Raw genomic sequence first — 10,172 nt, forward strand, 5'->3', positions numbered from 1 at the left:
AAACCAAACGCTTATTTTTCTGGGTATTGTTGACGCCGCAGTACAAGGGCTTCTTCGCAGATTGGACCGAGAGTAGCATGGGATGGACTTCAAAATTTAGTCGGTAGGTCGAATCTTTTACACTGGAAATAAGAATCTTTACGCCTCATATTAACTCATACAGCGGCATGGATGGATTGCAATTAATATTGGAATAGCGTTGGGCCCATTTAGGGATTCTTGTTCAAAATTTCTTTTATTAGAACTATAGCTTTAATTTTCTCAAAAAATAAAAGAACAAAAGAACTATAGCTTAAATTGTATGGGACTGGAGATCAGGTCAGTGTTCATGGGGGAGTAGGGCCAATACAAACCAACCTATTGTGGAGATCAGAGCATCACTGGAAGGCTAGAGGCCTCTATCTACGATTGCCGGGGAAGAAGGATGACTGTCTCTAAGGCCGGAGGCCGAGCGCGCAAAGGGATAAAAAGCCCGAGCACTCTCACAATGCTAGCCAATAACAATAACGACAATAATAAAAATAACACAATAATAATATGATCTGATCCGAAAGAATGAAAAGTTTTTTTTAACTTGCTTGACTCGAATCTCTCAAAACAAAATTAAAAAAAGATAAAAAATTACGAAAATAGGGCTTAAGTCTCTTTTTTTTATTAATGATCGAAAAAACGAGATGTACGGCCTCTATTTATAATAGTGAGATGTTGTCCTTTCACAATTTAGGTAAGATTTCTTTTTTTAATTTTAATTGTACTTTTTTTCAAGATAAACATCCCTAACAAAAATATACTTGAAAAAGCTAAAATTCTTGAAGAGTTGATTCCGACTTTTATATTAACTCTGCGCTCCACCTTATTCTTTTCGGATAGAAAGATACATCCGGTCAAAATCTTACATAAAAAGAAAACTTGTAGTTTGACTGGCTCATTTCAGACTTCAAAAAATAAAACTTGGGCTCGATTACTAGGGACGCCTCCCCCTAAAGGCTGTGGCGTCACGTCGTAAATCTCGAAAAACTGCATGATTAAAAAAAAAATCATCTTAATTGAACGTCATATGACCAAGTTGTAGTCTTCGAAAATTTGGTATGTGACTCAGCATTCTAATGCGGTGAATCTCACTCTTGAACTATATCCAGCCTACTTGTAGTAGTTAAAGTGGTCCACATTGAATATGAGAATCCTTTTATATCATAATAGTAGTACTAAAAAGTAAAAATAACAAATCACAAATATTTTAAAAACCTAGCAAATTCTTTTAAGTATGGATAATGGCCTTTAATGAAAAAGCCAACTGTTTACATGGTCCAGTTTCAAAGGTTTGTCCAGCCCATAGATTACATGGTTTCGTTCAAATCTGGTTTTCCATACCATTGTGCTTTCAATGACGGTGGGTAGTCCCTACTCTCTCCAAGATGAACTGGGTTGTCCTTTGCCTGGCCACTAAATTCTTCATGTCCTTTAGCCCCGTTCTAGTCTGGATCAGGAGAAGCAATTGTAACAACCTATAACCTCATCAAAATGGCTAGCCGAAAGATATTATTTAGATTTCTTGATCCTGCATAAACACCTAAAATCTACCCAGCAAATAACCGATGTAGGATTAAAAACACGCCCGTACAATTTCTCACATACTCCCCATATTCAAGCCCTGATGTCTTCGTCAGGCTAAAAGTTCAAATCCATTCAAATCTAATCACAAGCACCACGATCAGTCCATAGTCAGCCCTAATAGATCCGTGCTGCAGTGTTCCCTAGTCCACATAGATTATGGGCTGGGTCTGCTCTAATACCGTTTGTAACAATCCAGGACCTCACCCAAAGTGGCTAGCCGGAAGGTATTATTTGGGTTTCTTGATCCTGTATAAGTACACAAGATCTACCTTGCAAATAACCGATATGGGACTAAACACACGTCTGCACGGATCCTCACAGCAATTCTCTAATTTTTTTTTTTTTTTTGCTAGAAACGTTTCCCTGATTCAGGACCATCATCCTAGCCCAAGGTGTCGACAACAAGAGCATTCATGCGGTCAGCTCCATAGCTGGAATGCTTCAGTTAAAACTTCGATGGAAAGCAATGTAGCCCGCCGGAATACACGACTGTACCATCCAAGACCGCAGAGCAAAAGACCCCCCTTACCACTTAAAAGCAGGGAAAGTGTTCGAGAAATTTCACCTGATAGCAACGAATATAAAGATCCATAGAATTTTCGAAAAATAAGATTTGCTGAAAAACAAATTGAGAACTGAAAAGATATTTCGCAATTATTGTTTATGTTTCAACCTAAGAACCTGATGTTCATTCTTAGCCATTCAAGAATGATATTGGTCTTATCACCCTGAACAAATGTTTCTCACCTCACCATCCAAGCTTCTTGACTAGAAAAATGTAATAGAGATAGGGCGGATGCACCATGAGCAAGGCAGGAAAAACTTGCATGACTGCAAAAGAAATAGGAACCGCACCCATCAAAAACCTAAGAAATTTCTCATTCAGACCTCCGGGGATAACTCAGAATTTCGTATGAAATATTAGAAAAGGCAAATAGAGAGAAACAGAGGGAAGGGAAGGAGAGGAAGAAAGGAATTGGATCCCATCATGATTGCTGGCCTTTATGACCAGCACAATCTTGCAGGATGATGCACAAGCGGAAGCACAATCCATTCCCTAACGCCAAGGGGGAGAAAATAAAATAAAACCAAAGGGGAGAAGACTCATCTAATCCAAGACCATTTCAACTTTCGAGAATGCATGAGCTGCCCAAACCAAGCATCATTAAAGTAGACAATACATTACATTTCAGGGTGCTGTATAGCCCTTAGAAGATGAACGACCATCAAACAATGTATGCTATGTATAATACTACAATGCTCATGGACTATCTTATTTGATAGCTATCTATTTCTTAATAGTGGCCATCAAGGGTTACACGGAATTCTACAGTGTAGCCCGCAGCAAGAGCTCGAAAGTAGAAGCATAACATGGTAAACTTATTAATAACTTCTAAATAAAGCACATTCTACCACCTCCATATGACCAGCCAACTTAGTTTCGTAATTCTGTCCCATTATATTTCCTTGACAAATTCTCTCCTTGGGATGAAGCTTCGATACCACGAAAAGTTGTAACTAGATACATATTGCACACATTTTATTAACACATAAAAGTCGATGTAGAATATAGAAAAATAGGCCAAGGGCTCAGAAATAGCTCATTTTCTGAATAGAAGACATTTCCAAATTGAAGGCAATCCCGTCAATTAAAAATTGCGACTGCCAAGTTGCTATAGACGTGAGAAGGCACTTGCAGACAAAATATCCAACCCAAAACTAATGTAATCTAACCCAAACCTATCCTTGACATGATCAACTAAGAGTTTGGGTTGGGTCTGAACAAACATTAAAGGAATCTCAAATCAAGTCTGAGTATGAGGTTTTTCAGATCCAACCCTACCCAGTCCTAACTAATTATCCAATTTACTGATATATCTATTTGGCATTTGCATTATTAATTAGTTGACAAGTCGGGCCTTCTTTGAATAGGCTTCCACCGTCAAAGCCTAGGTCTTCAAGCTAGTCTGAGAAAGAGAGGTCATCCAAGTCTGAATGATATAATAATAGGAGAGCCACCAAGTCCCCGTCCTGCAGAAAGAAAGTACGTTCTTCTGCCGAAAAGTCAGATGATCGTCCTATCAAAAACTGAAAAAAGCGCATGCCTTAGTACGCAACAAAGGGAACAAAAGCTTCAAAGACGGAGTGTGTTAGATCTGGATAGGTTCAATCAAAAAAAGCAGAAGCTCGAAAGATGAGTACGCTCGCTCATTCATCCCGTTAAGGATAAGACCCTTATGTTGAAACCTTTTTTTTCGTACAATATTTTTAGCTTGTTAACAGTTCAAGATATATAGTGCAGTATCGGCTAAGAACCAATATTCAAGATATCTGAACCCTATCCATAACATGATGAATTTTATGATACTTTAATCACCTAAACCAATCCAGGTCCTTCAACAAGTCGAGTATAGAATAAAATTTAGCCCTAAGACCCCAACAAATATAGATCTAGGTTTGCTAGCACTCGGACCCAACCTAACCTGAAAGTATTCCTAGGTACCAAACTAGATGTCCTGAAGTTATCCACTATACTTGCTCTCAGGACACATTTGGTTGCAGAAGTGGACTGAAACTGAGAAGTGTGGAGAGGTACGCTCTTAATGCTTGGTTCGTTGTTCCAAGTGAAATATGCCACTTTTAATTTATATGTGAAGCTTTAACACACGCATTATCAACCCACATCAAATGACCTCAGCCCCTAATGGTTAGTAAGTCAAGAAAGCTAGTTCTTAGTTCATTTCTCACTGAATCGACCCAAAATAGCTTTAGATGAAAAGGTGGCTTTGGTTTCTCACTTAAGCTCAAAGAAGGTACATAATTCAACAAGCTGACCGGTATAACAAATGCAATTCTTGTATTTCTTATTGATGATGATCAACAAAGTTCTAGGCTTCCTAGCCATACCATACATAATTCATTGCTATCCTCCATAAAACCCCTAAAATTTTCACTCTTCATGGAGTAACGATTTATCCACATACTTTAGCAGGCCACGTATAGAACAGAAACAATTCACTACATTTATCCAAACATTCATGCAATGACATACAAGGTGGCAATATTTCCATCATCCGAAAGGGAACAGAAGCCGGAATCAATAATTATTGAAAACCAAATCTAGTTGAACAAATGTTCAAATAAAACAATGCACATAATTACTTGCCATTCACCTAAAATACTGCACTAGACTAGACCATCACCATGGAATAAAGGTTTCGGAGCGCACACATAGCATGCCAGACTGCAGCTGATTCACATAACAATCTTCTCAAATCCACAATCCTTAGAACAAGCATGCGAAGCAGCACCACACAAGTCTACATAAGAAAAGAAATTTAACTGCTACAATTCCTAGCTGCCACACAAACCAAATTAGTGCAAAAGAAATCAACCTCTTAAGCTGCAACAACATTGTATCCCTCCAGCCCTGCCACACAAATGAACTGCCATCAAGATCTAGTCTTCCCCTTTGGCTCGCGTTCTCTTGGTACTATCTTGAACTTGCCAGTTATTTGTTGCTGGATTACGATGGGGGGAAAAAAGAGAGATTAAATTGAGGGTGATGAAGTGAAAGCGAACTCAAAGCAAACAGATGATGGAAGGACGTATTGAGTTTACCTTTTTCCAGAGTTGGGTGTGATCCACGCAGAACCCGGCGACGATGGCTCCTCGCCTACCCTCCTTGTACTCGATGGAAAGACCCTTCTCCAGACCGCAGGAAACGTGGAACCCCAACCCGCACTTGGGTTCCGAGCACTCGATCGCGCACCCGCGATTGGACCCACAGATGTAGCAATCCATGTCTCGTCTTCTGCTGGGAACCCGGGAGCAGTCGATGCCGTCCCTGCCGTCGGGATCGCGGAAGAAGACCTCCGGCACGAGGAGGGCGCACATGATGTGGGCCCACCCGCCGTCCGTGGTGGGCTTCACCGCTCCTCCCTTCACCGGGCACAGGCAGCAGCAGCTCCGCGGCTTCTCTTCCCCCTCATTCTCCTCCTTGCCCTTTCTCTCGCAGCATCTCGAACAGAACCAGTCTCCTTCCGGGATGGAATTGATCAGGGGATTGCCGTAGCACGTGGCGTGGACCATGAGATCGCAGCCGTCGCAGAACACGATGGGGTCCACGGGATCACCGTCGGTGCTCCGGCAAACCGCGCAGGTAACCCCATCATCCTCCTCCTCCTCCTCTTGTTCTTCGTCTTGTTGTTTGCTGGGTTCTTCATCATCTCGTGATTGAAGGCGGTATTGAGGGCGGATGGGATTAGGGTTCTCGTGTTCGTGTTTGAGGGGGGAGAGGAGGTGGGGAGCCCAGACCCTCTTCTTGGCTGGGAGGCAGAGGGAGGCGGTGGGAATGGGATGGTGGTGGCAGCGAAGGATGGGATCGAGCCTCTTTTTGGCTGGGAGGCATTCGCGGATGGGGGAATCCGAGGACTGGGGGTTCTCCTGCAGATGGAGAAGCTTGAATCTCTTGGAGGGCGGCAACCCATGGAAGCTGTTCTCCATTACCGGTACAAAGAGGTGCAAAGATTGCTCGGAAAAAGAGACCCGGGAGAGAGAGAGATTAATGAGATGAATGATGATCGAAGAGGGAAGAAAAAGAAAGAAAAAAAAAGCCGGGAAAGAAGAGGGAAGGGGAAGATGAGTTTTGAATTTTGAGGACTCTAATAAATTCTCATCAAATTTTTGGATCCAGAGGCTTCAAAAATCTCCCCCTGGGTTTCGAGTTTTCGACTGTGGAGCGCGTCCAAAATCCCGCGGGAAGTTTACTTAGATCAAGCCGCGTTTCATTTTGATTACGGATGCAGGCCAGACCTATCCAAATTCTGAAATTCCTGGGCCCTGTCCTGGCCTGTTTGCATCCCAAAGTTGGGTTGGGCCCGTCCCTGAGCCCTAATTTTGTTGAGCCTCTATTCTTTTTATCCGATAAGCCTTGAGAAGCCAACCATAGTAATCTCTAGAGGTTCCAACTGCGATGCTGCCATACTGGCTCGAGTCGGAAGAGTCTTTGGTGGACAATGGAGATAGTGAACAAAGATCCATTAGATAATGAACTATTGGTTCTAAACCATCTCTGGGGATGAATTAACAATTTGAAGTGCTTTTCTTACGTATTCTTGATAAAACAGCGTTTATATATATACATAGGAGGATTTGTTTGGTAAATAATAAGTCTCTTTGACATTTCTTCATCTGCAAAGAATTCTCCACATGAAAATACAGAGATGCAAGTGTTTTACTAAACAAAAATGTTATGGAGCCCAAAAAGCTTCAAGACCATGTGTTGGGAGGGGATAGGTTCCTTAAACAAGGAACTCGCCATGTATGGCGCCGACATCTAAATTGCACCAGTCCCTTACAGTCATGTGGCACCGTAGTTATTGAGTGCCTCTTTCTGATACCAATGCTTGGGCCTTGTAGAATTGCTTGTTGCAGGAAAAAAAAAAATCACAGAGGCGCAGGCTTGCAGTTGTTATGATTGATTTGGAAGAGTATATATTTTTCTCTTTTGGTATGAGAGACGTATATATATTCAATTTGGTAGGATATGGCTCGACTAGGCTCCAACTCAGTAGAACTTGAAAGTAACATATTAATGAAACAAGCTTTCAATGTTTCTCATTCATTATTAAGTTCAATCTTCAGAGTTTCAAGCTGATAAATAAAATACTATGCTTTTAGGCATAATCTGAAATATCTGAAAGTGTTTAAGTAAAGAATTTATACATTTTTTATGCTTTTTGTCAATAGATTATGGAAAATCGACATTTCATGTCATGACGCGAAAATTTCTAATTTTATGTCAATGGAAGATAATGTGAAGATCTCATTTTGTAACTTTGTATATTACAATTATTATTATTATTTGTTAGTCAATGTATAGTTAACAAGCATCATTTTGCATCAATCGCGAACCTATATCCAAGTCAGCGTGGATCCAAATGTAATGTCAATCAAGAACTTAAACCCCTGATAAATAGGTTATCAAATTTCAAAACCTTGTAATGAATTACTTGGATGAGTATTTACTGTATTATATTTGATTTCAATCATGAGAAAATAGTCAGTTTTCAAGTGCTTGAACTTAGCTAGCTAGCAACTCAAAATAGATATTTCCTTAACACATGATTGGACATGGAATGGATTGTGGGGTGCAGTTGCGACACTAAGATGGTGTGCTAAGTAACATAAAATCAATAACCCAGGTCAATATGAACTAGTGTGAAAAAAGCTATTAATTTAACCCAGGTTCAAGTAGTTTATGAAATGGATGTCAATGTTTTCTAGGTTACAATTTTAGATTATATAACTGAATTGCATGTGTGACCCATTGATGGTTAACCAATCCATCTTGTTTGGTTTTTGAAATTGACGGCCTAGGAGATTGATTTATGATTTTTCTTTTTTTTTCTTATTTTTCACCAATAAATGTATAAGCAAGGGTGTAACTAAGCCAAGCATGTTTGAACTAGGGTCTCATCAAACTTGCTCCAAAATTAATTCCGAGCTTGAACTCTTGGTTTAAGCTTGTTCTCTTTACCATTGTTTCAAGTCCAACTCAAATTTAATTTTAACTTCACTTGAAAGCGAACCTAATTGACCAACCTTACACCTAATTAACAAACCTGAGACTTTCTTTATAGAAGCATTCCATAAATAAAAAGGAATTAAGCTGAAATCAGCTCAAGATCGAATCGAGCTCAAGCTGAGCTTGCATTGTAGGTTGATTTCAAACTCGATTCGAACTTAAATTAATGTTTACTTGATTCCAAGAATAAATGAAATATACAATATAGATAAATATAATAATATATTTGAGCTTTATTGTTCAAATCCTGACAAAAATTGACATAAATACCCTCAATCCAGCGAAAGAATCGGTATATCAATATACCGTTAATATATTATATCAATACTATATATAATATAATATAATATTTATATTATAATATATTATTTTTATAAGATATTGTATTATAATATATTATTTAATATATTATTATCATATTATTATTCAATAATAATTTTAGATTATAGTAAAAATATATTATAGTAGTTTATATTTATATATTGAAAGCATTTAATATATTACTTATATTTGCCTTATATTTCTAATCAAAATAATTATTAGCATTAAAAAATAATATATTATAAGTATAAATAAATATATTAATTCTATAATAACAATTGATATATCTTTACAGAATTAATTCTATAAAATGTCGAATAAGTTACTCATAATATTTAAAATTTTTAATTATTAAAGTATAGCATATTAAATATGTTGATCTTAAATTATCAAAAATTATATAAAATAAGATTTATTTAAGATCATTTCGTGGAGCTATTTGGCTCACCGAACGTTATCTTAGTCTCACCAGAAATGATAGCCTTAACTGACCGTAACCTTTGATTTTTTTTTTTAAGTTGCATAAAAGTAGTGAACCTGGAGATGACTCGTGTCAGTTGACTCATGTGTTACGTATTTACCCTGAAAATATACGACTTCTGTGAGAACAATTAACAAGCTGGTAAGTCACCTTTCGAAAATTGAACATATAATCTTTTCGCATATCATTGTCCTATAGTTGTACATGACAGTGATGATGAGACCTTGCCAAGTAGGCAACCATTGGTCGTTTCGCTTGACATGTCTCATCATGTCGATCTTTGTACTTGCAATATCTCACTTCTTTCAAATCAGAACATCTAGATAGCTCAATTCAGTCCTGCTAGGTTAAAATGCAATGTGACATTATTTTTTTCTATTTCTAAAACTTATTTTTAATTTTTAAAATATAAATATATTTAATATTTTTTTAAAAAATAAATATGACAATAATAATAGAAATAAAAATGGCTAAAACAGTCAATAGAATTGGTGACACTACAAGTCATAGGTCTAGCCAAGGCATAGTAGAGGCCGCATTTGTATGATAGACGCGATGGTGATACTGGTGGCAGCGGCAATAATGATAGTACTCGTGATGGCATCGATAATGATAGTAACAAGAATACTATTAATATATCAGAGATACTGACAATAGTAATAGTAATGTGATAAAAATGATGATAATGATGATAATAATAGTGATGATGATAAAAATACAAACAATTTAACAAAAAAAATGATAATCTAATATCGGTAATAGATTATAGAGGTGACATTGGAGACGATAACAATAACAATGAGAGCAATAATTGGAGTAAAAATAAAAATAGCAATGCTTAACCTATTTAATTTGATTCAACCTATTATAAATTATGTTAAATTATCTATTTCATAAAATAATCAAATTCCCATTTAAATTTTTGACCAGATAGAATCCAAGTTGAAAGATTTTTGTCTTATAGTCTAAGTCATTTTTGATCCGACCTAACTTTATTGCGACCTAACCTAATTGCAACCCTAGGTAATGATTTTCTTATTTTTAAAAATATTAAAATAAAAATTCAGAGTATTCCAAACCATATCAAAAATATAATAAATATTTTTTAAAATTAAAAATAAAAACAACAGCATCAAATATATTTTTATCTTGACTTTTATAATTTTA

At 37.4% G+C, this 10,172-nt stretch overlaps 1 protein-coding gene across 1 annotated transcript; it reads right to left on the reverse strand.

Annotated features, from left to right (window-relative positions):
* Positions 1–4,658: 4,658 nt before the first annotated feature.
* Positions 4,659–6,368, reverse strand: LOC103720818 (RING/FYVE/PHD zinc finger superfamily protein). The gene is made up of 2 exons (XM_008810730.6): positions 5,236–6,368; positions 4,659–5,135 (listed from the first exon to the last, which is right to left on the reverse strand). Exons 1-2 carry the CDS (start codon positions 6,118–6,120, stop codon positions 5,067–5,069), a joined length of 954 nt encoding a protein of 317 aa, XP_008808952.3. The 5' UTR covers positions 6,121–6,368; the 3' UTR covers positions 4,659–5,066.
* Between the last annotated feature and the right edge of the window lie 3,804 nt (positions 6,369–10,172).

This window comes from Phoenix dactylifera, chromosome 5, assembly GCF_051530095.1.
Source record: "Phoenix dactylifera cultivar Ajwa chromosome 5, Ajwa_hap1_PhDact_Kaust_v1.1, whole genome shotgun sequence".
In the NCBI taxonomy this organism is placed as follows: domain Eukaryota; kingdom Viridiplantae; phylum Streptophyta; class Magnoliopsida; order Arecales; family Arecaceae; genus Phoenix; species Phoenix dactylifera.